This window comes from Guyanagaster necrorhizus (assembly GCF_019112545.1).
Source record: "Guyanagaster necrorhizus MCA 3950 unplaced genomic scaffold BT62scaffold_7, whole genome shotgun sequence".
NCBI lineage: Eukaryota > Fungi > Basidiomycota > Agaricomycetes > Agaricales > Physalacriaceae > Guyanagaster > Guyanagaster necrorhizus.
Genome location: NW_025064886.1, coordinates 989,059 through 1,016,279, shown reverse-complemented (window position 1 = coordinate 1,016,279; position 27,221 = coordinate 989,059). Strand labels below are relative to the sequence as shown.

General features: G+C 48.9%; 10 protein-coding genes across 10 annotated transcripts; 5 read left to right on the top strand and 5 right to left on the bottom strand.

The window, feature by feature from the left end:
* Positions 1–885: 885 nt before the first annotated feature.
* BT62DRAFT_965229 (uncharacterized protein) lies at positions 886–1,923 on the bottom strand. Its single transcript, XM_043188761.1, has 3 exons — positions 1,391–1,923; positions 1,263–1,326; positions 886–1,205 (listed from the first exon to the last, which is right to left on the bottom strand). The coding sequence occupies exons 1-3, from the start codon at positions 1,729–1,731 to the stop codon at positions 1,047–1,049; spliced, it is 564 nt and encodes a 187-aa protein (XP_043042207.1). The 5' UTR covers positions 1,732–1,923; the 3' UTR covers positions 886–1,046.
* Positions 1,924–2,841: 918 nt separating this feature from the next.
* Positions 2,842–3,729, bottom strand: BT62DRAFT_965228 (ubiquitin-conjugating enzyme). The gene is made up of 5 exons (XM_043188760.1): positions 3,677–3,729; positions 3,478–3,573; positions 3,236–3,419; positions 3,051–3,177; positions 2,842–2,999 (listed from the first exon to the last, which is right to left on the bottom strand). Exons 1-5 carry the CDS (start codon positions 3,698–3,700, stop codon positions 2,987–2,989), a joined length of 444 nt encoding a protein of 147 aa, XP_043042206.1. The 5' UTR covers positions 3,701–3,729; the 3' UTR covers positions 2,842–2,986.
* Positions 3,730–4,464: 735 nt separating this feature from the next.
* Positions 4,465–7,716, bottom strand: BT62DRAFT_722716 (uncharacterized protein). The gene is made up of 3 exons (XM_043182020.1): positions 7,460–7,716; positions 4,888–7,405; positions 4,465–4,794 (listed from the first exon to the last, which is right to left on the bottom strand). The coding sequence occupies exons 1-3, from the start codon at positions 7,650–7,652 to the stop codon at positions 4,641–4,643; spliced, it is 2,865 nt and encodes a 954-aa protein (XP_043042205.1). The 5' UTR covers positions 7,653–7,716; the 3' UTR covers positions 4,465–4,640.
* A 494-nt stretch (positions 7,717–8,210) lies between these two features.
* BT62DRAFT_722569 (uncharacterized protein) lies at positions 8,211–9,515 on the bottom strand. Its single transcript, XM_043182019.1, has 4 exons — positions 9,425–9,515; positions 8,575–9,373; positions 8,474–8,522; positions 8,211–8,403 (listed from the first exon to the last, which is right to left on the bottom strand). Exons 2-4 carry the CDS (start codon positions 9,365–9,367, stop codon positions 8,397–8,399), a joined length of 849 nt encoding a protein of 282 aa, XP_043042204.1. The 5' UTR covers positions 9,368–9,373; positions 9,425–9,515; the 3' UTR covers positions 8,211–8,396.
* Positions 9,516–9,612: 97 nt separating this feature from the next.
* On the bottom strand, positions 9,613–12,003 carry BT62DRAFT_888956 (glycoside hydrolase family 47 protein; the record flags this gene model as incomplete). Its single annotated transcript, XM_043182976.1, has 15 exons — positions 9,613–9,797; positions 9,855–9,898; positions 9,952–10,296; positions 10,349–10,433; positions 10,497–10,605; positions 10,660–10,791; positions 10,846–10,901; positions 10,955–10,970; positions 11,020–11,112; positions 11,162–11,185; positions 11,244–11,303; positions 11,353–11,559; positions 11,612–11,629; positions 11,686–11,788; positions 11,843–12,003. The coding sequence occupies 15 exons, from the start codon at positions 12,001–12,003 to the stop codon at positions 9,613–9,615; spliced, it is 1,638 nt and encodes a 545-aa protein (XP_043042203.1).
* A 704-nt stretch (positions 12,004–12,707) lies between these two features.
* On the top strand, positions 12,708–17,207 carry BT62DRAFT_929796 (Coatomer, alpha subunit). Its single transcript, XM_043185801.1, has 14 exons — positions 12,708–12,890; positions 12,938–13,051; positions 13,099–13,179; positions 13,235–13,329; positions 13,382–14,332; positions 14,383–14,614; positions 14,667–14,805; positions 14,856–15,096; positions 15,148–15,303; positions 15,353–15,551; positions 15,602–16,125; positions 16,181–16,504; positions 16,558–16,830; positions 16,894–17,207. Exons 1-14 carry the CDS (start codon positions 12,842–12,844, stop codon positions 17,134–17,136), a joined length of 3,621 nt encoding a protein of 1,206 aa, XP_043042202.1. The 5' UTR covers positions 12,708–12,841; the 3' UTR covers positions 17,137–17,207.
* Positions 17,208–17,219: 12 nt separating this feature from the next.
* BT62DRAFT_722538 (uncharacterized protein) lies at positions 17,220–17,750 on the top strand. The gene is made up of 2 exons (XM_043182018.1): positions 17,220–17,621; positions 17,685–17,750. Exon 1 carries the CDS (start codon positions 17,303–17,305, stop codon positions 17,552–17,554), a length of 252 nt encoding a protein of 83 aa, XP_043042201.1. The 5' UTR covers positions 17,220–17,302; the 3' UTR covers positions 17,555–17,621; positions 17,685–17,750.
* Positions 17,751–17,797: 47 nt separating this feature from the next.
* On the top strand, positions 17,798–18,713 carry BT62DRAFT_889210 (uncharacterized protein; the record flags this gene model as incomplete). The annotated part of the gene is made up of 4 exons (XM_043182985.1): positions 17,798–17,874; positions 17,928–17,991; positions 18,048–18,420; positions 18,472–18,713. The coding sequence occupies 4 exons, from the start codon at positions 17,798–17,800 to the stop codon at positions 18,711–18,713; spliced, it is 756 nt and encodes a 251-aa protein (XP_043042200.1).
* A 149-nt stretch (positions 18,714–18,862) lies between these two features.
* Positions 18,863–20,766, top strand: BT62DRAFT_929793 (uncharacterized protein). The gene is made up of 2 exons (XM_043185800.1): positions 18,863–18,951; positions 19,000–20,766. Coding segments are annotated over exons 1-2 (1,644 nt in total). The 5' UTR covers positions 18,863–18,949; the 3' UTR covers positions 20,642–20,766.
* A 1,997-nt stretch (positions 20,767–22,763) lies between these two features.
* BT62DRAFT_888759 (uncharacterized protein) lies at positions 22,764–26,512 on the top strand (the record flags this gene model as incomplete). The annotated part of the gene is made up of 9 exons (XM_043182970.1): positions 22,764–22,928; positions 22,975–23,956; positions 24,008–24,723; positions 24,775–24,865; positions 24,919–25,291; positions 25,340–25,434; positions 25,490–26,133; positions 26,187–26,307; positions 26,358–26,512. 9 exons carry the CDS (start codon positions 22,764–22,766, stop codon positions 26,510–26,512), a joined length of 3,342 nt encoding a protein of 1,113 aa, XP_043042198.1.
* Between the last annotated feature and the right edge of the window lie 709 nt (positions 26,513–27,221).

Here is a 27,221-nt window from a genome sequence, read left to right as displayed (position 1 = left end):
GCAGTATTTCGCTGTTAATACTTGACCCAGGCGGTGATACTTCGGTGAGCATATGATAACTAGGGCACAAGAAAAGGCTCGATAGGAATCAGCAAGCCACACGTTGAGGGGCTCCATCCATATGACTTGGGAGTCAACGAAAGGCATGTGAAGATGCGGTAGCCAACGAACTGGTGGAGTCAAATACTACCGACTGCTTCATACAACAGACAGGCACATCATTTGGGAAGATTTAGAGTATTAGAATAGAAAAACACGCGAGCTTGCCCTATACGCACCTTCTAGAGGAAGTCCTTCAGTATTCCGGTTACCCTGTTCGGACCGCGGATATCCTTAACAGACCATCCCATAGCGGATACCATTCTGCCTAGCGAGAAGTTGATAAGATTCTGTCAGTGATGAAGCTGCGATGGAGAAGGACAAAAAAAGTCTACCATCTGGTGAATGTAGGAAACAGAGGTGCCAGCTCTTGTGGCGTGAGAAATCAGATCCGGACGCGGTCTTGTGACATCACAAACTCAACAACTCAGAAATTAATTCTCGTTGGCTTTGCATCTCCTTTAGTATTTCGTTTCGAAGGGATAGGTCGCTTGATTTTCTATCAACTTCAAACAGTTCTCGGATGCTGCATCTAAGCCACTGGCATGTGCAAAATAAGGACAGCTCGATATGCCATTAGATTGAAGACATGGCGTTTTAATGTTCCAAGCGAGCTTTACTTTTGAATAACATACTGACAGAAACTGAGTCCGGAATCCGTGGTCGGAACGGGAAAACTTTGTACTCGGATCTCTGATGAAATCTCTGGAGCACAGGCATCGAACATCAGGGTCCCATTTGGAATAACAACAGTTCAAAAAAAAAAGAAGACTATGGAACAAATACCCCAAGTGGTGGTATATAAGAAGTGAAGGTTTGTTGATAAGTTCCTCTAGTGTTTCAGATGGATAACAGGTGATAAAGCTAGATCCCGACTCTCATTTGGTCAGACCAGAAAATAAAAGAAGGCATACTGTTCCCTTCTCCGAGAAATGAAATACTCCAAGTCAATCAATATTCTGCCCACACTGTAGGAGCATGGTGGCAATAATAGTTGCATCAAGTAGTCCCAGTTGCATAGCTTCTGCGGCTATGTCAAGGGTGATTGTTCCATGACCACGGCAGATCCTCGCGAGCAGACGGGAAGACGACCCGCTCGAATAAAGCTGCGCAGACATGACATCAGTACACGGTTTTCCGGCGCTAATAGCCAAAGAAACGACATTAATGTATTGCTCTCGCGGAATCCACAGATAACGCGTCCCGCAGACATCCATCGTCCTGGAACTACGCATGAGGTCAACAGTGAGTATTCTGTCTTTGGCAAGAGAAGTTGGGAACGGATACGTACGCCTTGTCCTGAGACAGTCGCAACCAGTCTTTGACTTTTTGCTTGGATATGACTCCACGTAGCTCAACCAGTGGATGCGGTTGCCACTCGACAAGGGCGATGTTCCTGTCCTTCGCGTCTTTAAGCACGGTGTAGGTAGGCATATTGGAGTCCGTGATAAAGGCAAAGAAGGGACGTTGTTGGGGTCCAATGACGGTGCAATTCAGTACCGAAGGGTTGAACGACGTGAGGTAAAAGGTCACGTAATTGGCGGGGCCGGGAGGGGTTGGGTAAGGAAGAGCACCGAACATTGAAGGTGCAGGCCCTTGCCCCCACCCGCCATAAATATCGTTAAAAGACATCGAGGGAGAATTAGACTCTAAAGACGATGGAGAGGGCAAGACAAAGAGATGGCAATGCTGGAAGAATGAGGGGGTTTAAATACCGACGACAGGAAGCCTAGAAAGGACTGTCGAACGGAATACTCGAAGATATGACCCGATGAATGGTGATGCGGGAGTAAAAACGCGCCCTTTATAGTTCTGTGCATGGGCTTGCTAATCTGCATATCAAGCCAACAGAGCCCACCCAGATGGTTCAGAAACGATAAGTTTCAAAGGCCGCTTCCAAACAGTAAATGACTCAAGTCATGTTCATTCAGGCCCGGTTAGAACCAGACAGAAGAGGGATTTCCAATCTAGAAATCCCGGTACCTAAAAAGATGAGTCGAAAACCCGAGCAAGAAAGCCACTCGTGATAGCTCGCTTGTTGACGAGTTGTTAAATGCGATGCTTACTACTGTTTCATTTAAGCTCGGTGTGCGTTTGCTATAATAGTATCAGAGAGTGGCGTTCGGGACTTTCGAAGTCTACGCAGATCAAGAAGCAAAATAAAAATACGATTCGAATCGAAGACGAGAAGAGATCCGCCGTATATAAAGTGAAGTATCAAACTGATAATCAAAAGAATTGTGCTGAGCAGAAAATCAATTTGTGCATAGCATAGCAACGGAGAGATACCGACGGCTTGATTCTGGACCGGATAGAGTGTAAAGATTGTTTGTGTGGTGCCAATTCAAAGGGGGTAAGACTGAGACTGAGAGGTTCGAGGCAAGGCAAGTGAAGTCTAATGATTCGTTGTACAATGCCGACATCGCAGAGCGCTCTTGATGGATATGGATATGGAAGATAAGCCCGAGCAGATAGGCCAACAGAGGTCGTCCAGATGAGCACCAGATTTCCCAAGACGGCGACATAAATGCCATGCATCTAGAGTGAATCATAGTTCTTGATATCCCAATCAGTTTAGGCATAAAGTAGTGAGATAGTGACGCACAGCCGATGCAGGGTCGTGCTCCCGACGGGCGCTTTCCCACAGAAACCGCCCACCAAGCACAACGTGCACACAATTCAGTTTTTGTTTGACTCGCCTCTAATGTTTCGGACGATGTAGCGGGGTAGAAGTAACCAGTTAAAGGCATGAATTGTTGATTGTCGCAAGAAATGATGAAGGGGTGCTATAACAACGACGAGCGATGAAAAATAGAAACCAAATTGATATGTATACATGTACAAGAGACCAATCTACAGTACAACCGTTATGTAAATTGCCTCTCGGCTACATAGCGTACCTTCGAACACCGATAAGCATCGGAAAACAGAGAAATAAGCGCCAGACGTACTTCCTGGTCCACTCCCTAGCCGTTGCTTCGTAGCGAGTACGATCGGTCTTGTACAAGTGAGCAATATCAGGCACAAGGGGATCATCGGGATTAGGGTCAGTCAACATCGAACAAATCGAGAGTAAAACTGCGGCACACGAGCAATATCAGTCTCCAATCGAATACATATTTGGTCAGCGACAAACCTTTCGAAATGGTCAACGCTGGGGACCACTGGTCTCGCAGAATGTCCAAGCAAATGGAACCATTCGCATTGATGTTCGGGTGGTAGATCTTGGTCGTGAAGCTGACCTTGGGCGGCTTGAAGGGGTAGTCGGTCGGGAAGCTGATGGAGAGGAAGAAAACACCACCAGCGTAAGGTGAGTCGCCCTGAGAGAGGGAGAAGACGATGAGCATAGATGTGGCGGTGATAACGCAAGTTACGTACAGGTCCCATGATTGTTGCTTGCCATTGGAACATGTTGTCGCCAGTGGGGCCAGCACTGCAGGACGAGGGCGGGTCACGGCCGAGGTCAATCAATTCCTGAATGGCGACGAAACGGAATATGAGCAACACCGCCCCTGAAACCGCATCGCAACGACTCCAGAGATGATGAAATGACCTGAAAAGAAACAGTAAGGCATACCTTGTTAATGCGCTTGAGGGCCATTGCAGACGATACCAAGAGGCGACGAAAGACTGAAAGATCGCAGGAATCGCACAAGATCACGACGGCGACAATAGAGGCGACAGCAAGGACGATTTCAATGCGATGGGCGACGATAAAAGGCACGATGAGTTCGCAATACAGCTTGGAAGGGAAGGGGAGAAAACTTACGAGCTAAAAGGAAAAATTGACTCTGTGAGCTGGTGGTGGTGAGCGGATAAGGGCGAGTGGCAGCCTTTGTAAGTAGCTGTTTAACCACGGGACGTCTGCTTATGTCATCGATGTAGTATCCGAGTTCACCGACTTTTTCGGTCGCGCATTCTCACTATTGGCCAGGGCCTGGACCCATGGCTCAGCGCTGAAGGTTAGCTATTTTACTTGGCAAGATGATTCGAGAGACGACCAGAGCCCTCAAAATTTATTCTATGCAGGTGCCGAGGAATGCGTCGGAATGTTCTACCGAGTCACTGACAATCACTTCGATTCACAGCAGAGAAAACCATTGTATTTCGTTCCCTTCACCGCAGTCGACAGTCAAGGTTTCCTTTGCGACCATCCGGCACGCAAAATAACCAATGCCATCTCATGCTAACAGCCCAAGACATACATCCGACAACAAACCGTACAAACCTGGGTAATCGGAACCGAGAACCCCTACGGTCACAGTGACTGTATCATTCTGGAAAAACAGTTCATCTGGTTAAAAAAATAAGTAATTGCATGCACACCTTTCAAAATCTTGCACGAGGCACTGGGAGTAGTGCCTAACAAGTTTTTTTCAGAATAAATGCAGTTTGATGGCGAGAATATACATCAACTTCCTTGGACGCATGCCCAACATATCCAAGTCATCACTCGAAGATCGCCAAAGACGGGGTGAAGAGAGAAGAAAAAATAAATCAAGACAACAGAAACAAAAATGTGGAAAATGAAGAAAAACGCATCATAGCAAACCTTCATCGTCGCTATCGGCGTCGTCCTCGTCGTCGCTAACAATGAGAATTCCATTCCAAGAAGCTTCAGGCCATGGACTCTTTATGGGTCTTGGGGGAACGCCAAACGGTTTTGCTGACTTGTTACAATCTTCTTCGGCGGCCCTAAAGTTGCAGCAACAAGCAAAACAAATAAACCCTCAGCCAACGCCAGAATTGCCGAGTTGCCAGCAACCCCGCGAAGAAACGCAAACGCACCGGTTTGTCTCCCTGAGCAACCTCATGATGGCATCCTTCTCTTGTTTTGTATGTGCTAAACTTAGCTTCGCCATAAGAGTCCTACTTTCCGCTATTTGCTGCTCCAAACGGCGCTGTTTTGCAGCAAGTTCTTGCTTAGTGGCGCTAGCTTGGGTTGAGGACTGCTTGAAACCAACGGCGGAAAATGGCGGTGTCGCTGCAGGCCGTTCGTGCGGCGTTTTGAGGGTTTGTATGGTTTCAGTAATGAAAGAAATGGCGAGGTCGTCGAGGGCACTGTCCGAGGGCGATGATGCTTCAGATTTCTTGGGCACCGGATTCAGCACTGTAGGCGGTGGTATAAACGCCACGGCTGGTCCCACAGACACAAAATCTTCTAATGGTCGAGGCACGACAGAAGAGATCGAAACGTCAACGGGAGTAGGTATGAGTGTTGACTTCTGCTTCCTTCTTTGACTTGCTAAAACTAACTGGCGTAACTTCTCCTCCATTGCCATATTGTCGATGAGCTGTTTTGTCGACGAGTCGGGAGGAGTTACTAGTGTAGGTGCGTCGATGTCCATCTTCCCGCCACCGATGGAATTTCGCTCCCTTGCGATTCGTTCCTCCAGTTCCTTTTGTTTGACAGCCATGGATCGGAAGACGAAGGAAGGCCCTTTCGGCACGTTTTTCATGGCTCGTGGCTCCGAAGGGGGAGGAGTGGGTGAAGCGGACGCAGCAGGTGATCCAAGGTTAGATGTAGGTGTGAGTGTGGAAAAATTGTGGCTGGACTCTGACAAATGAGTAGTGACCGATGAGGCCGTTTGGGGGGTGGATGAGACAGTCGAAGATGCCACTGAAGAAGAGGGAATAGTGGCGGTGTCTTCGTTAGATGCGTGAAGAACTGAGCTACGTCCATAACTCAACGGAGGAGATGGATTATTATAGCTAGATGGTGTTTCGACTTCCATATCAATATCGACGTCCATATCTTCTGATTGACTTGCAGATTGGGAAGATAGCGAACTGTGGAGTACTGAAGGTGGTCCCATGTCGTTTGTGCCGACGGGGCTGGCCGTCATCAGCGATGATCCAGGATCACTGTCCAGGGGGGAAATCTTAGCGGTATCGATAGGCGCTGCCTGCCAATTCGAAGCGAGTTCGGATTGAGGAGGAAGAGGGTTCTTCTGCTGAAAAATCTCGGTGGCAGAAAATTGAGGTATCGGTGGCAATGAAGGAGCAGGATGATGAACCGTGGGAGAGAACGGCGTAAATGCGGAAGGGGTGGTCACAGATGAAGTAAGCACTGCAGCATGGACAGGAGCAGAAGCAGGCGAATGGACTTCGGAAACATCAACATAAGTCTTGCTAGCTTTTTCTAGCACTAGCTTTTCCTCCACCTCCTTCATCGCCTTCTTCACTCTCTTCTTCTCGCGCCGGCTTTGGAACTGGGCTTCCTTAGCTGCCTCTTTCTTAGCTGCCTCCTTCATAGCGGCGACGTCTTCGATTTCACCATCTTCTAACTCTTTCATCGTAAATTCCAACGCAGGTTCTGAGACAAGATACCACCACACTCGAATGAGATCTTCCCTCGGCGCCCCCTTAATGGTCGCACCAGATGTGTTGGGTGGGCCCAGTCTGGGGCTGACCCATGCCTTCCGAGCAAGTTCGACCGAAGGAAACTCAATGATAGCATTGGCGTTACTGGCTTCTACAGCAACGAAGATCGGAGAACAGTCGGACACACTCTTGCACCAGGCTCGGATGTAATTGATATTCCTATGTATCTTTGGAATTTGATCCATGACGAGCGTGCACGATGGGTCTGGTTTATAAGGGAACCGGATGGTTGAATCAGCATCCATGTGAGTGGTGGGCTTGACTCTGAAAGTGCGCCGTTTCCCCTCCGGATCACGATCGGACTGCATGCCAATCATTGTGGGGGCGGGTTTGACCTTCGTATTTGGCTTTGAGGGCAGCCTTGGTTTATCTGGAAGCGATGAAGAGGGTGCGGGTGGGAGTAATGGCGGCGGTGGTGGTGGTTCTGCAGGGGCCGGCGTAGGTCTAGGTTGTGTTCCGGACGGTGGTGAAATTTGAGGCCACTGTGAGATGTCTGAGTATATATTCCATATCGGAGCAATTGAGCCTGGGGGAGGTTCCGCAACGCTTGCCATAGAATTAACCCAATCAGATGTAGAGACATTGAGGGGTTGACCCATCGAAAAACCTTGATAAGAGAAAGGCGGGTAGACATAAGGCTCTGGATGCATAAAAAACGGATGTGGAATATCAGTTGTAGGGGGGAAAGGCGGAAACGAGGGTGGGCAAGTAGCCATAGCTTGTGCCATGAGCTGAGCCGATCCGTCGACACGGGCCTTCTTCTCTGTATGCTCTTGACGCCTCCTAGCAGTTCGCTGCTCTCGTTTTCGCTTTTTGGACTCGGATTGCTGCGCGCCACTGGAATTCCCCATTTTGTTCGGTCCAGCAACTGGCATGGGCGTTGGGGGGTCGGCCCTGGCTTTGTGTTTTCTCGCAGGGCGTCCTGTACCCACTGTCAGCAAGGCAAGCGGTATGATAGAACGGGTAGGCTGCATACCTGCCGGCTGAGAATTACTGCTCTGCTGCGAATTGCCAGCGTGGTTATCAGCAGTCCATGATTTCTCCGAGTATGCATTTGCCTGGTCTTGCACCAGGAGCACAGAGCCAGGTGCACTTTGAGGGCTTTCATTGTCGAATTCATCATCCGAAATGAATATGGGAGAGCTGCGGGAACCTGCACCACGGTGCATAGTAGAGGTGAAAGAGAGAGTCAATTATTTAACGACGTGAGAAATGGAACTTCGTATTTCTTTCTGTTTGGGTCTGAGTTGCGTTACGTAATACACCCAGGTACTAGCACGTACGGAGTTCAAGTGACAAGCGCAAGAGTAAAAAGGACCCTTGAATCGGGCAGGCGTTTATAGAGTCTGCTGTACATCATTATGCACTAAATGTATAATTGCGAACATCACTTGTCGCCAGCAGAGCTGCCAGCCTGAATGTCTACACTATATATCAATCACTGCTCTTCCCAACGCGTCCTTGCAGAGGAAGATTTCCGAAGCCCCAAAATAAAACATGATAGCACAGAAGGGAAAACTGCGCATAGGTATAAGAACTTCATCAGATGGTCTACTTTCTAAGGCAGCATTCCACCCCATATAGTACGCTCTGTGCTTTCCTCAGTGAAAACAAAGCGATACGATAACGACACTCACTTGATTTTCCAACGATATTCAGGACGCCTTTTCTAGACAACAAGGGCATGTTTCCTCTGAGTGTGAGAAGGTCATTTGAATCAGAGGAAGAGTCTTCATCCCGATTACTACAGTGACAACCGGCGGGAGAACAATGAGTCGACGACAGATGAATCGCAACCACGACACGAGATAGTAGGGGCAAATCCTGTGCCTCAATGAAAACGTCGATATGACTTAACGTCCCTCCCGTGAACAAATCAACCACTGCACGGCTTTCCGGGCAAATCTCTATGATTATGTTCTGAACAGAGGGACCCATCAATGGACATGGCACGTCATTGCCAAATTCGCCACAAATAAACCGAACAGACCTCAGGTTTGCAACTGTGCGAAGGTCAATGGAGGGATCAGTGGACTCCACTGAAGATGTTTGGTTACCAGGGATAATTCTGGGAATAGAGGACGTATTTACTTGGAAATGAATGATCAATGACCACTTCTTCAAGGTAAGGTGTCGGAATACTCAACGCTGTCCTGACAACAGGAACGTCATCAGGGCTCGTTATGACGGCTACAAATTTCTTCCATCGTAGTTTTGAACAGAAGTTATTCTTCGACAACCAGTCTTCGAAGTAGAGGAAAGAGTTAAGGCCCCCGACCTTCAAGGACTCTAACGATGCAAGATCCCATACAACGTCTTGTTGCTGAAAGCTTGACCATAGCATGGAAAGACTTTTGAGCGAAGGCCACTTCCCTGACGTTGAAAAAATGTCAGCGTAGGGAATGGACTCTACGCCGTCAAGGCATAATTCTACAAGGCCAGCGGCAGGAACGTCATTGAAAATCGCTCTAGTAAGAGGCTCGTCACTGCAGCCTCTAAAATCTATGGAGTCGAGGCCGGCTGATAACACATATCGTTTCAAGGACGTAAGGGATGTTAAGACAGCAGTGAAAATCGACGTATCGACTGTCGGGCGTTGACAGTAGGTGATGTCGAAATATATCTCCAACGTAGTTACGAGAGGAGCAATGTGAGGTGATACGAAGATCATGGTGTGGAATCTCTGGAATGTATGACCGGATAGCTTCCAAAGTGTAGTCTCGCGGACGGCAGAATCCGAAAGAATAAGCTTGATTCGAGAGAAAAGATGCAATTGACTGGATGCAACAAAGGCGCGAGATGCAAGTGCGCATGCTCGCAATGCCTGATTGTCGTCGTGATTGAAGTCAATGATCACATCCATCAGTTCTTGAGGAATGGCCATAAATTCCTGCGCCGAGGGAGACTGAGCCAGCAAGCGCATTTGTAAGATACCACTGACCCTTGCAGTTTATTTGTGACGAAGATTGTTGAGAATTGTCGAAGCGGATTAGCTGAACGCGGCACGGCACGAGGGAGAATCGGCAAAAGCCGAACTACCCACATACACTCCAGGAATTGGAAATAAGCTTACTAACTCGTCAAAAAAGAATTAAGATAATCTGCAGAACGAGTAACCCAAGTTACAGACTACTCTGGGTTAATAAGACTCTTCAGCGGGACTGGGAGATATGCGTTTGGGCTAATCTGAGGTAATGGCGGACCCTCATTAAGTACGAACGGTTCCGACTCTGTAGCCGCCTTCAATCCACCGTTTCCATACACATCCTTGGCCTTAGGTGCCTCAAATGGATGTGCCTCTGTATTAAAAACGTCTGCACGAGGTCGTGAGATCTGCAACAGTACTCAAAGAACGGAAAGAATGGGCCTACATTCGTCGAGACTGATATGATTCGGGTCGTCGAAGGTCAAATACCTATCAGGACGTCGAATAAGACTCTCCAAATGCTAGAGATGAATGAGGCTTACAAGTATTTGAGCACCTCTGCCAACCAAAAGCTTTCCATATCATCTATCTTCGTGGAATTTCTGTTGTTGACATCATTTATGCCTGCGAACGCAACTGTAGCCGGAAGGAAGGTCTGAAAGCTGTTGATAGCACTTGCTGCGCGATCTAGGTACTTTGTATCGCCAGTGGCACGCCAGGCATAGAAATTTGATTCTAAGACCTCCGGTCTTTGGATGTAATCAGAGCCTGTGATGTAGAACCCATGCTCTTGGTAGAAAGACAGCTGATCTGCGTCGATGGCAGATCCGCCAGTGAAATTTCCATCACTTGAGATAAAAGCAAATGTTTCAGGACCAATACCAGTCCTAGGAATGGTCAGACAGAGTTTATTAGTAGTTGGCATGGAAACCAACTCACGCAGTACTGGCGTACGTGTTCCAGCATGCGTCGACGAGCTGCAATGCGATGTCCACAATGGTTTGGTTATTCAATAGCTTGCCACCTGTTCATTGACCAATTCAGTTGTGGTGTTCGAACACAAATATAGATAAAAAAATAAGCATACCCAACAGCCAATTACCGCCATAAAAGCATGCCAGGTGAGAGCCAACATGACGAATAGTCCCCGAAGAGTCGAAATCAGCCAGATAAGCATGATTTCCGACAGTCGATGTCTGCATTGCGCAAACTTGAACGAAAAGACTAGCCACAGATGCAGAATGACATACCCTGAGGAGATATTGAATTGATGAAGAGACGGCGGTAAACCACGTATCGACGAAAAGTGGGTCGTCTGTATTAGATAGTCGAGCATATTTGATCAAGTATTCAAAGTAACTGTCAGACCCGCCGCCCCATGTCTATTGACATTTATGGGAACTCGAATGACAACCAAAAGGCAGTGGGACACTTACAATGTATCCCCCTACGAAATCTCCTGCCGTGGGGTCGATGCCCTGAGCTGCTAAACCTGGTCGATCTTAAGTTAGTACGAGACACGAAAATTATGAACAGGTAAAATACCTGGAAGAGGAGCTGGCTGGAGATTGATAATGAGCAGGTACAAAATTCCAATGATGGGAACCTACAAGATTCGCGATATGACGGACGGCACCCTCAGTCAATTGGGCGTATGTATTATTTCCGGTGTACTCGCTCAACCTCGACCATTCTAGATCCAACTACAATGGCTGTCAGTAAAGTGAAAGGCAACGCGGGTGATAACCTTACCGTCCCAGCCTCAGCAATATTGGACTATGAATAACTTGAAGGTCAGCCACAAGGTAGGCACTGTCTCATAACGTGTACGTACGGTAGCTATGACGGGCGAATTATCTGTAAAATTAATGTAACCATACGGTATGATCTGGTTCTAATGACAGTTTAGCCCCTACGTAGCACCGAAGATTTGTCGCACTAACCTCGAGAAGCCATCCGAATGACAGTTTATCCGCGACTTGTTTGGCCTTTGCAACTAGTACCGCATCTTTCTTACCGTTAAGTTCGTATGCACTTAGAAGACCACCGACGTATCGTATCGTTGTTTCAAATACGCTCACTGTGTCGCCGGTCTTCGTACTATTGAAATCGATAGTTCCAACAAAATCAACCGCCTCGGAGAACAAATCCTAGGATTATTATTAGCCTCAGACGTGATAACAGTACAGAATCTCAGCGTACATCTAAACCCATGATTTTCTGTACAAGGACATGGGCGAGTTCCATCGTGATAGGTTTTGATTGTGACAGCGTACCATGGTATCCATTGCGTCGACAATTGATGCACCCCATCCACCGAGGCCATCTGAAAAGCTTTCGCTCACGGGAGATAGATCGTCATGACCAAACGCGTATTTCCTGCAGACAGTTTGTTAGAAACAAGAATATGAAATATGTCATTGAATGTCGTACTTATATGCAGCATAACTCTCCTCGAAAATTTCCTGGACAGCATCACGATGAGTACACGCGTCTTCAGGAAGCGTCAAACCCGCTTTCTGTACAGGGCCTGCGATAGCCGCGGTACACACTAGTACTGGGATTAACCACTTTGGTAGCCAGTGGGAGATCATCCTGGAGAGGACTGAAAGTCAGTACGCTGTAAACATTGATATATAAGGGGCGACGTATTATTAAATAGAAGACTCAGAAAGCTTCGCTTGCGCGTTGTGGCGGAGTCAAGGATAGTTTGCTACATGACCTTGAGTCGGCGATTTCGGTTGATGCAGATAAAATACAGTGAGATCCATATTAAATATGGCATATACAGATGGACAGCCGGGCACTTTGGCAGAAGAGGCGCCGCGTGGTACGTGGACAGAAGAACAGCCCGCCCCTCGACAAAGAGATTAAAAGGGGAGTTTTCCCATACGCGCATGGGCCGCCGTCTCGTGATATATACCCGGAAGTTTTTTGGCCTGATTGCGAAGATCTAGAAGACTAGTACTGGAAAAGACAGGCAGTGACGTGGCGAAGGAAATAGTAGGGAAAAAATGGAACCGATAAATTCCCGTGGTCATAACAGATTGTTCCTCCCTTAGAATTTCATCTCTGATTCGAACAGAAAACTTTCATCAGAGAAAAGATATAGTTTTATGCATTGAGGCGATAGAGCGAATAAAGGCATACAGTGATTCATGGTCTCATCTATGCATCTATGCCGTGAGTCAGATGTAAGCAAAAGCATAGTGAGTACTTGTAAGCAAGTTCACAATAATGCCATTGACGTTAAAACTTAAATATGTGGCTGTGCCATGGTGACAAAGTAACAGTCACACAAAATCGCAGTCACGACGTACAGGGCCACGTCTTAATTTCAGAGTTCACCACACCGCGGTGTCCTTATTTCATTTCTTGCTGCCTCGTCCTTTGTTTTCTCTGATAATTCGGTGGTCGTAGACGGTATCGAGCATGTCTGTTATGCTCACCAAGTTCGAGTCCAAAAGCAACCGCGTCAAAGGTATCAAAATCTTTCGCGAATACCGTGCGGTAGCTCATTTTGAACAGGGCTTGCATTCCATCCTACGCAACCTCTTCTCGCGGCAGCCCTTCATAATGGGAGCGTACAGCTCTGGAACTACAGAATGGGGGTGCTGGTGGACAGATTCGAGGAGCATGAAGGCTCGTCGTTTACTACCATTTCGCTCCGTATGCTGATCCATATACAGGACCTGTTCGAGGCGTCGATTTTCATCTGAGCCGAGCGCTGTTAGTGACAGGAGGAGACGACTACAAAATCAAAGTCTGGGGTGCGTCGACTTTTCCTCATCGTCCATTCCACGGCCTTAATTGTGGCATATACAGACATTCGGCCGCAAAACAGGCGATGTCTTTTCACTCTAATTGGACATCTCGACTATGTCCGAACAGTACAATTCCACCATGAAATGCCCTGGATCGTGAGTCCTCGTACATTTGGGTTGCTGTGGTATCCAAGATTTTCTTCTCCAGATCTCGACTTCCGATGACCAAACGATACGCATATGGAATAGTACATCTCGCAACTGCATCGCTGTCCTCACCGGTCATTCTCATTATGTCATGTCCGCCTTCTTTCACCCCAAAGATGACCTTGTTGTGTCCGCGTCCATGGACCAGACGGTGCGCGTCTGGGACATCTCTGGCCTTAGAAAGGGCTCTCCGAACACTGGTCCGGGGAACTTCGAGACGTTTGACACATTTTCTACTGTCAAATACGTTCTCGAAGGGCACGACCGCGGAGTCAACTACGCCGTTTTCCATCCCACACTACCCTTAATCCTGTCCGCCGCTGATGACCGTACTATCAAAATATGGAGAATGAGTGAAACCAAAGCATGGGAGGTTGACTCATGTCGTGGGCACTTCAACAACGTCTCGAGCGCTCTATTCCACCTCAAGTACGAACTCATCGTCTCATGCGGTGAGGACAAAACTGTACGTGTCTGGGACTTGGCGAAGAGAACTGCAATACAGACGTTCAGACGGGAACACGATCGATTCTGGGTCCTCGCCTCTCACCCAAACCTCAATCTGTTTGCAGCTGGACATGATAGCGGTCTCATCGTCTTCAAACTGGAACGTGAGCGACCTGCATTTGCTGTGAATGGTGACACACTCTACTACGTCCGTGATAAATATGTCCGTTCGTATGACTTCAATACTGGTTCGGATATTGGCCTCCTGAGCGTGCGGAAGTTCGGCAGCCCCTACGTACCCCCGAGAACCTTGAGCTTCAATCCTTCAGAGAAGGCCGTTATTACGACAATATCGTCCGACAACGGAATATTTGAGCTCACATCGCTACCTCAGCAGTCGCAGGCCGAGGTCAAAGATTCCAGCGTGGATGGCAAGAGGGGTTCTGGACAAAGTGCAATCTTTGTCGCTCGCAACAGATTTGCGGTATTAAACAAGGCGTCACAGGTAGGTCTGTTCATATGAGGAACGCTTCGTGGCTTATGTTTGTTCGCAAGATCATTGAAGTCCGGGACTTATCGAACACCGTAGTGAAAACTGTCAAGCCACCAGTCCAGACGAATGAGATCTTCTATGGAGGAACATCCAGTATTATCCTTAGTTCCACAGCATCTGTTGTTCTCTTCGACCTTCAACAGCAGAAAACGATAGCTGAGATCAATAGCCCTCCTGTCAAATATGTCTCCTGGAGTGCAGACAGTTCAATGGTTGCTCTGATGAGCAAGCATAGTATGCCCTATTCAGATTGTCTTGTTAATCTTTTTTATTGATTTGATTGTAGCGATCACCATCGCCAATCGGACTTTTACACAGAGTAGTCTCATCCACGAGACTATTCGTATCAAGTCTGGTGCTTGGGATGACTCTGGTGTCTTTATCTATTCTACTCTCAACCACGTCAAGTACTGTCTATACCAAGGGTATGTCCATCGTGTTGTGAATAGCTAGGTGAAAAACTGATCTTCACCAGCGACCATGGCGTTATATGCACTCTGGATAATCCTGTATATCTTACTCGGGTCAAGGGAAAGACCGTACATTGTCTCGATCGTTCAGCCCGTCCTCGCACGATTACATTCGATCCTACAGAGTACCGATTCAAGCTTGCTTTACTTAAGAATAATTATGAGGAGATGTTGTACATCATCAAGACGTCGACGTTGATAGGGCAGAGCATTATCGGATATCTACAACAAAAAGGATTCCCCGAGGTATGACGCAAAGCTTTTCATATGCAGGAGCAGATATTGATTGTCGTACAGATCGCGCTTCATTTCGTGCAGGATACGAATACCAGATTCGAGTTAGCCATTGAGTGCGGAAATCTTGAGGTGGCAATGGAAACTGCTAGGACGATTGATCGACCTGAATGTTGGGAACGTCTAGCACAACAAGCTTTAAAGCAGGGTAACCACAAGGTGTGCAGCTTGGCCATTGTTTGAGTTTCTGGCTGACGGTACTATGTAGATTGTCGAGAAAGCGTATCAACAAACGAAAAACTTTGACAAATTGTCGTTCTTATATCTGGCAACTGGAAGCACCGACAAGCTGTCGAAAATGCAAAAAATCGCTGACGCGAGAGGGGATCCCATGTCGCGATTCCATAATGCTCTGTACGCGGGAGACGTTGCGGGCCGAATAGCTGTTCTTCGGGACGTTGGAATGCGTGAGCTGTTGCTTATCCTGTAACAAGAACTGTCATTCATTGTGTTACAGATCCATTGGCATACCTCACGGCTAAAACCAATGGCCTAGAGGAGCTTGCAGAAGAAATTCTTGAGGCGGCCGGACTCACTGCTGAGGATGTAGATGACGTACCTGCGTTTGGGCCTTCGACTCTGAAACCTCCACCTATTGTCTCACAGACAACCGACCTTGTTTGGCCCGTTGTCTCTACTGGAGAAAACTTCTTCGATCGTGCCCTTGCCAGTGGAAGCCTGGAAGGAATCGAGTCTTCGTTCACCAATGGAGATGCAGCTACAGGCAGCTCCTCAGCTTTGGATGCTTGGGCCCAAGAAGAAGCAGAAGCCGACATCAATCCCGAAGAGGACGGATGGGAGCTCGACGCGGACGCTGAGGAAGAGCCATCCGCAGACATTAATGGTGACGTTGAGGTGCCCGAAGATGATGACCTTGGGGCTGGTGCCAACCCAGGAGTCGATGAGACTGAACTGTGGGTACGAAACTCACCGTTGGCTGCTGACCACGTTGCGGCAGGATCATTTGAGACTGCTATGCAGGTACGTTGATCGCGCAGCATCCAGAATTCTAAAGCTAATTTGACGCCCATTGTAGTTGCTCAACCGTCAGCTTGGTATAGTCAATTTTGTCCAGCTCAAGTCGCTGTTCCTCTCTATCTACCGTTCATCTCATACGTACCTTTCACCGGTTGCGTCATTACCGCCTCTACAGCTACATATCCGACGGAATCCCACGGAGACATCGCCTGGACGTGTACTGCCTGTTGCAGTCCTTTCCTTGAAATTGGTTCACACGGAACTCTCTGAAGGATACCGATTTGTGTCTGGGAACAAGCTTGCGGAAGCTCAGACTGCTTTCCGTTCTGTCCTTCGGTCACTTCTATTGATTGCCCTTACTTCTGATAACGAGGCTAAACTTGTACGTTTCCGTGTCTGTTCTTCCCATATATATCTAATGGCCTGGTTTTCTAGTGGAGAGAGACCGTAACGGCGGCCCGTGAATACCTCCTTGCTGTTTCTATCGAGCTCGAGCGACGTCGTATCGCAGAAGAGGATCCGGGAAATCTGCGGCGAAACCTAGAATTGGCAGCCTATTTTACGCAATGCCAGCTCCAACCTCCCCATCTGCAAATTGCGTTGCGGAGCGCCATTGGAGTGTTCTCTAAGGCTAACAATCAAGCCGCGGCGGCCCGGTTTGCGAAGCGTTTGTTGGAACTGAAACCTGACCCCAAGATAGTTGCTCAGGTACGTACATGTTTTTTTTTCCCTTGTGGCTCCTCTTTGTTCCGTGGTACTGATATCTCCCAGGCTCGACAACGCATTGCTGCTGGGGACCGGAATCCTCGAAATGCGGTGGATATTAGCTATGATGAATTCACACCGTTCGAGATTTGTGCTGCGACGTACACGCCCATATATAAAGGATCACCGTCGGTTCGGTGCCCGTACACGGATGCAGCGTACGTACCGCAGTTTAAGGGAAAGCTGGATCCTCTTACGCAACTCACGGAGATTGGGGCGGCTGCTTCTGGATTGCCTGCTCCTTGGTAATATACTTAGCCCGGTGGATGGTTTATTTGTTTGTCCAATACAGAAATTAATTTTTATTCTGGCCATTGTTATCCGTAGAGGACGGATATATAGGACGAGTTTGCAAAGCAGCTGGTTCCTTGGGCGCCCTTGAGCATTTCCTTTCCTTGAGGGCCAAGGTAGGTGCATGTGGTCTGTCATGCCCAAGTATGAGAGCGTGGTTAGTGCGGGGGTAACCGGCTTGGGCACATGCACCACCCAAGGAATTTGCGGTCCAGTAGTGGTAAGAATGCCTCATCATGAGGTTATTTCTGCAGAGAAAATGGTATACCAAGGATTCCTCGAGGCAAGGAAAAGAAAAGCGAATACTTTGTGGAGAAGAATTGTGATTATGCCAAGACTGGACCCCGGTCTTTCCGATTTCGGCCGTAATGAGTGAGCGGAAATCCGACCCAAAAATGTTTGACGCCAAGATGGTTGCATTCCACTTGAAAAGCTGCCAACGGGTTTGTCACTCTGCCCTTACCCATCTGTCTTGCTTTCTTACCTGCAGTCCCTCATTTTCTTAGACATGGCTTCTCAAGACACTGGCCCCCCCATGCACAAGGCCGGGACCTTCTCGACCGTCATCGACGCAGAGGGCGGGATATCACTGTCCAAGGCCAGTGCCAGTAATTTCTGGATGCATCTGAACGAAGAGGTGGATCCTAGCCAGGCAACGGGTCCCTTGGCAGCGTTTTGTTTCATGACCGGCTACATGTGCGTGCTATGATACCTGGCGACGTGGATGCCGTGGCTGATTTGCCTTGCAGCGACGTGATATCTTTCTCTGCGATCTTTGTGTGGTGTGGATTCCAAACGGGAAATTTTGCCCAGGTACGCGTTATTCAAAAAGGAAGGGTCTCTTTTCCTCCGATATCATTTTTTTCCAGCTTGCTATCGCCCTAGCTCGTCTGTTCGAAAACAGGCCAGAGGGCGGCCACGATACCTCATTCCACATGCCTGACAAGCAGGCTCTCACCTCTCTCATTGCCTTCAACCTCGGTGCTTTCGTCGGGAGGCTGGGCGATCGGATAGGACCTCACAAGCGGATATGGCTCATATTTGGGACCTTCCTCCAGGCGCTGCTTACCATGGCGGCGTCGGTGACGATATACAAGAGCCACATGCGTAGCATCGCGGATGAGCGTGACGACCCATCGTGGACGAACGTCCTCGCCTTTGCGTGTCTAGCGTTCATGAGCGCCAGTCTCGGCGTGCAGGGCATCTTGGGTAAACGGCTGAATACGCAGTTTACTACGACGAGTGCGTTCTTATGCCCATTTGGATTATTTCTCAATACTGACTCTTTTGCAGTTGTACTAACGACGGTGTGGGTGGAACTGGTGACGGACCCCCAGCTGTTCAATTTCCGGAAAATGGTAAAGTCGCGCGACCACAAGCTGATTGCGGCGGCGTCATTGCTCATTGGTGCATTCGCCGGGCGGGCTATCTTGGGTTCTATTGGTTCTGCTGCAGCTCTGGGAATTGGCACGGGCATTCGTGTGCTGATTACTTTGTCTTGGATATTTGTGCCAGGGAAGAAGGCCAGACGCTAGTAGTTGTTTATTTTCTACTGTCCATCATGCGTCGTGTGTTTTTAGAGATACCTAGACTCTCTGACAGATACTTACATACCACCACTTGTAATCTTACAGTTCGCTGAATCCAGGGAATCGGTCCGAAATTCCCACACCCCAAATTGTATGTCGCGTCGTGACCCTGAAAAGTCCAACCACCACCACGCAGCGCGTCGCGGTCGCGTAATTTGGCTCTGGAATTGACTCCAGCAGCAATGTCAGTATTCCAGCGCCTTTAACTGCTACGCCTTACGCCTTTTATTAGGACTATCTGTGAAGGGCTGCCGTACAAAAGTCTCAGTGACCATCATTCTCGCTACTTTTCTCTCTTGTCAGAGCTCTGTTTGACAAATGATAACCCCTCTCCCTCTACCAAGGCCCTCATTCGCTCTAATATCCTCCCAGAGTTGCATGCTGACGCGTGTCAGCTCGACAAGGAAATCGATTACCTACATGGGCTGCTCGACGCCGTCCAGAAAAACAAAGACGAGATCACGTCGATGGAGAGAACCTTTCGGACGCTTCTTTCACCTGTACGCATCATGCCAGATGAGATCGTGATGGAGATTTTCAAGAATGTCGCTCGCGACTCGGAGGTGAAGAGAGGCGTGGTGAAGGAAGCAGCCTGGACGCTCAGCCATGTCTGCCGTAGTTGGCGAGCCACAGCCCTGGCGTGTAGAGAACTGTGGACTACCATCTCCGTACGAATTGCAGACTATAATATCAAAAAAAGCGACAAACTGCCGGTCTTGTTGCAAACAGTGCTTGAGCGTTCTGGGAACAGGCTGCTCGATGTTTCGTTTGTACTCGAGTTGTCGCATAGCGATGGTATCAGTGAGGAAGATGCTCTCACGGACATGCAAAGGGGCGCCATCACGACGCTCTTCAACGAATCTCACCGATGGCTCAGAGCCAGTTTATCGATCCCGTCGGGGGCGGTGGAGGATCTGCTCGACCCGCATCCCGCCCTGCCTGCCCTTGTTTCCCTCTGCCTCCAGACAAAACAGCGCTGGGCAACACAAGCATACGATGGGCCGGATATCAGCCTCTGGTGTCCCCGCCTAACCTCGCTCAGCCTTCTCGGGGTCCCACCGACAAGCGTGACCCTCTGTAATTCGCTCTCACACATGTCTGTCCAGCTGTACGATAACCAGCCGACATTCTCCCAGGACTATGCCCTTCGATACCTCACGTCGCTCGAGCCCGCCGTCCTCCAGACACTGTCTTTCTCCTCCCTGTACCGCCGCGAGTACTGCCTCTCTATTGGCGAGCCTATCACATTCCCCCTTGTGGACACCCTACGGACTTTCAACCCCACCATCTTGAACAATGTGGTTCTTCCCGCCCTCCACGACATTCATCTCGGGCCTCCAGAGTACGGGCGCGCCACCCCCGGACATCGGTACAGCACACCCTTACTCCCTGCCCTTGACGACATGTTGCGCCGCTCGCACTGCTTTCACGGAATAACGCGTCTCGTGCTCGAGTACGTCATCCCCGACCAGGTGCTCGTAGACATGCTCGTATCTCTTCCCAACCTGGCCCGCCTTGTGTTGTTCTTCGCGGACTCTTGGTCAGCAAAGATGGAGGCAGGTGTAGCGATGCTGGTGGGGATCTTGGACATAGGATTTGTGGGACGTTTGGAGGAGCTGGAGATGCGTAATATGTTCGAGGTGAGCTATCTGGATGAGCCGCTTGTGCATATGGCAGAGTGGAGATGGAGGTCTTGGAGCGGGGCAGTGAGGCTGCGGAGGTTGAGATTGGGGGCCGCGGGTTACAGAAATGCAGGTACGCTAGGTGAAGTGTATAGGCGGTTACGCATTCTAAGGGATGAAGGAATGGATGTTGTCATATCTACTATGGGAACGTCGGGGTCAGAAGAATTCTTGGTTGGAAGTGGTCAATAATCACATTGACAATGGTACGAGCAGAGGGTCTTGCCATTGCTAGCCGTATTTTGTACTCTTGGATTGTATTTCTTGGTGTGGAAATTACGTTGGGCCTGAGTGTAAAGGGGGCATATATAACCGTGACAACAGCTAGGGTCTTGGTGACGGGAGGGCTTTTTTGCTTAGCGCGATGAGCCTAGGTAAAGATGGCGGGCGAAGGAAAGAAAAGAGGGAACCTGGGATGGCCCCATTTTATACCCGTCGGGAGGTCCGTGCGCGAGGGCGGCGATCTGCGCATCAGATGATCGGAACGCGTCATAGTAAACCCAAACTGACACGTAGCTAGCACAGGATTCTTATTTCTCTTGGTTGTTTGCGACGTATACATCAGATCAAAGATTACTGTAGGTAAGCGGTCGTGTTTTCGCCAAAGAAACACTGTATGACCGTTCTTGATGTCAGTTATAAGTATGGAATTGACAAATTGATTTTCCAACGACTCGGATATGTCGTCAGCTCGATATGACCCGCCCATCTTACGAGTGATGCCCGAGATATTGACATATATCTTTCCTTGGATCTGCATCGCCAACGAGCTGTTTCACTGCTATGACACTCTCTGGGTTCTCTCCCAAGTCTGTCAACAATGGAGAGAAATTGTGCTGTCTCGTATCCAGCACACGGACACTGACGATCCTAATGCGCATCTGTGGGATGCGCTCTTGGATCATTGCAATCGCTGGGGGACCATTGATATCTATCTTACTGAAGCGGACTTGACTTGTCGTCCGCCAAAGCCACAGAGACACGCTCCTCCTTTGCTGGAGCGATTCCATCTTTCCCCCAGTTTCCATCATTCCGGTATTAGTGCCAGCCTGTTTGAGTTCAATGAGGGCGTCTTGGACGCGCTTGCTACAGCTCCCTGTCTGCACAATATCCACGTCATCGGCTTCCAATCCCCATCCTCCCTCAATTCTCCCTTCGTCCCAACTGACCGATACTGATCTTTTCTGCGGATCCTCTCAAGATGACATCAATATTTTATGCAAGACCCCCAACTTGCAACAGGTATCTCTCAACGATCATGCGTACAATCTTAGCCTATCCGCCCCCCTCGAACATACATCGTTGCACAAACTGAGAGCATATAACGTCTACACATTGCCATATTTCACCCTTCCTGCACTCGAAGTATTGTTCACCATGATTTACCCAGGCAGCACTCCGTCGCCTACTCCGATTATCCACAAGTCCATCGTACGCTCTCGATGCGCTTTGCGAGACTTGCATTTGAACAGCATGGATATGGATCAGTCTCTCGTCAATTCGATGAAAGACATACCCATGGTCGCGGTCTTACGCCTCGATATCGGTAGTTCCTCGCTGGATGCATTCGAAGACTTCAGCAAATCCCTCACACATCCAGACGCAGACAAGCCCATCACCAATGCACTGTTGCCTCATCTCGTGAATCTCCATTTAGATGCACTGGCACCTACCTATGAACCATACATTCACAATGATGGTGCGGTCCAGGCGGTATATTGACCAGACACATGCCGTACGGCTACGCATTCTATGTTGCAAGTTCTTCGTAAATGAAATGTCTACTGATGATCAGCAAATAATGAGTGAAATGGATGGATTAAAGTTCTACGTCAGCATGTTTGGGGGTGTCACACTCGGAAATTACGATCCTTATGTTTCTGAAGTGTGAGGTTGCTGCAATCGATTATCCCAGTCAGAGGACGATGATGACGTCACTGTTGGCTGGCTTGGATGCGCCGCGGGGTAAAAGAGACGTTCCGCCCACAATTAGGTTTTTTCGAGGGTCGTCAAAAGGTTTTTGAAGGGGCAGACATGATCGTGGGATTGCATGAAACCTATTCAGCGGTAAGGCATTCTACCAATGGCTATTTCTTGGTCTGAATTGCAAGTATTGGTCACATTTTGTATCGCACCAATTGAACAGAAGCTGCGTAATAGACAACGGTTGGTGCAAAAATGAGGTGTGCAGCGGTGGTCGCAGACAGACACAGCCAAACAAACACTCTCAACTGCTCCTCTCACCTGTATTTCTGGTTTCTGCCTCTACTTTTCGCCCTGATGTGGCCCCACGCTGTATAAAAGATCCTATCTCATGGTCACTTCAAACTGGCAGTCCGAAAAGCGTCTGTTATGGAATCCGCGGCAAGGAAACAAATTCATCGTAGGCGGGGGATCGCAGATAACGCTGTACGAATGGACCGAAGAATACCCTGAAATTCGACATATAACATCCCAGCATGACCTTCAGTACATGAAGGTACGTTGCTCTGGTCGCCTGATACCAGTCGAGTAATCCTCTGTAGTGTTTTGCCTGGTCCCCAGACCCGTATTTCGACGATCTCGTTGCTGTTGGTAACAGCTCTGGCCGTGTGGACCTTTTTCGGCTGGAAGCGTCGAAATACGCGCGTCGAAACAATGTTCTTTCGATGGGACCGACCATTTCTTTCCCGTTGAGGAATACTCGGTCGTGCAACGCGTTGTCCTTCTGTTCGGCGGATCCCAATTATCTTGCTGTCGGGCTCGATAAAGCGCGTGGAGACTGCAGTCTTGTAATTTATGACATCGCTAGCAGTCTTCCCAGTCTTGTTCTGCCTGTGGACCCAGTGGAGACCGTCAGCTCTGCGTCCAGACGCCAACCACAGATTCCTCGAGCGGACCTTGGGCCTCGTACTGACGCACGCATCCTGCAGCAGCATGCTCCTACTGAAATCGTATCTGCTCTTTCGTTTCTCCCAAATTCAACCAATCTCCTCCTTGCCAGCATATCGTCACGGTGGTTACGGTTGTTCGACTTGCGCTCACCTATGCCCGCAACGACCAATGTTGCATCCAAGGTTTATGGCATCGCAACGGATCCTTTTGAACCAAGACGCATCGCCTCCTTTGGGGATGGTATTGTCACTGTGTGGGATACGAGGAAGTTTGTACAGCCCCTCCTCACCTTCACTGAGAGGGAAGCGTCTGCAGCCGATGGCGCTGTTAGGGATTATATCCAACCATACAATATTGTTGAGTTTTCCTCGACAAGACGAGGGACCCTGGCCACATTGGAGAGAAACGCTTTGAGAGTGAGAATGTGGGACATCATGGAAGCCCAAGCTCAATTGATGAACGACAGATCCTCTGATGGAGAGAAATCGCGAGATTCGGCACCTTCAAGCCGGACGACGAAGCGATCGTGGCCAAACTTACCGTGGGGTGGTGCGGCGAATACAGACACGGCTGTACCATCAGGAAGAGAACCAGCGTCTCAGGCGAACATGATTCTGTATGACACTCGCCAAAGTAAGTCCTCCTTTAACATACCTGGTGGCATCCGTCTTATTTATGGCCAAGCCAAGTCATTCGATCGACCGTTGGCATCTTTTGCTCTAGTTCCGTCGACTTGTGCCCATCCTCTTTCATCTAACATCATGGTTGTCAACAAGGAAGGAGATTTAGAGCTTCACGCCGTCTACGATACCCCAAAACAAGCAGCTTGGAGTGCTCGTGGAGATCTTGTTATAGGAGCAGGACTTTCATATCGTGTTCTGTCGGCCGTCAGGGACGTCGAAACCCCTCCGGAACCTTGGGATATCCTCAAGGATGACCCTGAAAGTCAGGCAAAGAGCAATCCTCCTTCGCGCTCACAATCCCGCCGGGGTAGAGAGAGAACCACGCCACCAGATCCTGACAAGTCTGCTACTCCGCCATTGTTTGGCCGTGGAGATGAAGATGGTTTCCCCCCGCTTTCTGGAGGCATAACTGCCACAAAGGCCACCGCGAATCTAGCTGCGACTCGTCCTGAAAAACGATCATTCAGTCCAGCGTCCTTGAGAGTGCATGATCAACACTTGGAAGCGCATAGCGGGCCATTGAAACGTTCATTATCAAGACCACGGAATGACACAGGGGGTACCTCGGATAAGCTGGCTGCTGCACGTCCTTATCCCGTCGGTCGCAGCTTGAGCAGAGGGAAGAAGCAGCCTCTCAAGGGTATAGCCGCGGTGATTCAGGCTGATATTTCTATGGTGATGCGACGACGGGCAATCCGTGGATACGGCCTCAATAGCGTCAGTCATCCTATTTTCACCTAAAGACTACATCACTGATATCTTCTGCAGCCTGATCACAATTCCCTTGTAGCTCAGGACGACCATGATCCATATGATGGCTCATCTCAAATGCTTTCCGATGTTTGGAAGTGGATATCATGTAAATATTCTCATTTATAGTGCTGCGGAGGATTTGCCTAACCCGTGATGCAGATAGTCGTGATATTCTTTGCGTACCGTCGTCAAAGCTTCATGGTTATGATTTCAGCTATGAGGGTCTACTCAGCATTTGGGAGGGGTTCCCAGCGTTCACGCACGCATCTTACGAGGCCCCGTCGGCTTATGGCAATACACTTAATGTCGCTGATGCTTCGGATTCTTACCAAGGACGTCGTACTGCATCGCCTGTAGTTGATTTACAGGCCAACTTCTTCGCCGCTCTCTCGGAATTGTTGGCCCGTAGTGATCTGGACTTGGTCAGGTGGAAGCCTGTAGTGACAACATCCAAGCTGTTGCAAAGACAAGTGGCCCTTCAATTGACAGGTTGGAGCCTTAGGGAAGAGGAATTGATGGCGGATATCAAGAGGTCTTCTTATCTTTCTACTCTTCTATCCCCCTTTTAACTTGTGCACAGATGGGAGGGTGACGGAAAGATCTCTCGAGCAGCGTGCTGGTTAGTTTTTACCAAACATTATGCTAAGGCAGTGGAACTGCTTCTGCGAAGCGAAGGTCAGCGCTGGGTTCATCTGGAGGTTCACGAGTGTCGTGCTCATGATACATATAGATGAGAGTCACCATATGATGTCCGGAATTCTTGCGGCTCTAACGCCGCACGGTTCGTCTGCTGCTTTCAGACATTCGGAGCTGAGGGAACGTGTAATCGTCAAGCTGCAGGATCCCTACTTCCGAGCTATGCTCGTCCACTTGACGTTGGGTGACTGGCGCGAGGTTCTCGACGAAGAGGTTTTACCTTTCCGAGAACGTCTTGCCATCGCTTTCCAGTTTCTCGACGACAAGACTTTGACTTCATATTTGAGACGAGTGAAGGAGCGGAGGGTCCGTGGGGACATTGACGCTATGATCGTCACCGGGTTGACTAAATCCGGGATAGATCTTCTCCAAGCTTATGTGGACAAATCTGGAGATATACAGACCGCTGCTATCATGTCCTCTTATGTTTGCCCAACCAAGTTTTCTGACGTGCGGGTCGATCGGTGGTTGGATGCCTACCGAGATCTTCTGGATGGGTTCAAGCTCTTCCACCATCGGGTGGATTTTGATATCACTCGTGGTCGCCTGATCCAGGGGGCGATTGAGGAGGGGTGTATACCACCTCGCGAGTGGGTGCCTAGGCAAATTCTGATTAGGTGTAACTATTGTAATAAGCACCTCAGCGACGAGGGGCCTGAGAGCGTACGACGTGGAAAGGTCATCATTTTATCAATAGAAGTATGTCTTGGGACTGACGACCTCTTTCCCAGGCTGCATGCCCTCATTGCGGACGTTCCTTGCCCCGATGTTCTGTTTGTCTTATGACTCTGAGCGTTATTCCCGACGGCGCTCGGGATGTGGAGCTTGCGCGTTCGCAGGCTCAATACACAGGTATGCGTATGCGCTAGCTAGCTGGAATGTAAACTCATCCAGTTGGGCAGATACTATCGATGATGCTATTGTTATGTGCCAGACCTGCAGGCATGGTGGGCATGCCTCACATATACTTGATTGGTTTTTCGGAGAGGATGGAGATCAATGTCATGCGACATGCGCCGTAGCCAATTGTGATTGTACATGTGCTAACGAATTTTGATTCACAACTATTGTGGTGCGAATGTGAAAGCCAACAGACGCTGGTGATGATCCTAGTCTGGTTATCGGGTAAGGACTACAGATGTTCCCCGGATTATGGAATGCTGGTCGAACCAGGAGACTCTATTTAGCGTACGCTAACAGAGATGATTTCGTTGTTTCAATAATTTCAATTCAGCGTTCGTCACTTGATAAGCGTTCGAACTTGTAGTTCAATCACTTCTTCCAAGGGATTGCTTCTACTGGTGGACGCTTGGGTAAATGATTTGACAATAGTGAACAACGATTTGGGAAAAGGTCACTTGTTCATCTTCCTAGTACACGACTAGACCCTCCAACTCTTTGTGGACTGAAGTTTCAATGCCATTCTATTTCAACAGCGTCGATGCGAGACCGGGGCTGACCGTGGTCGTGATAGCTGAAGAAATTACTGCTACACGCACGACAGGAAGAGACGGCAAAGAAACCCGGCCGTAGATCGAAGGTGATTCTGCTCCAGCGATTCAGCACTTGCAATAGTAGATTGAGCATCTGTTTGACCAAAAGTTCGTCCATGCTAGTCTCCCAGGGATGTGCAGAATACTCGGTCCAGCACTGTCTTCAGATGTGAAACAAATTCTCGACGGGGGAAAGAATAAGAATCGATGATCTGGACAATAGCCATTACAACTCCTCTCCAAGCGCTAGATGTTGTGCGAGGGTCTGTAGCG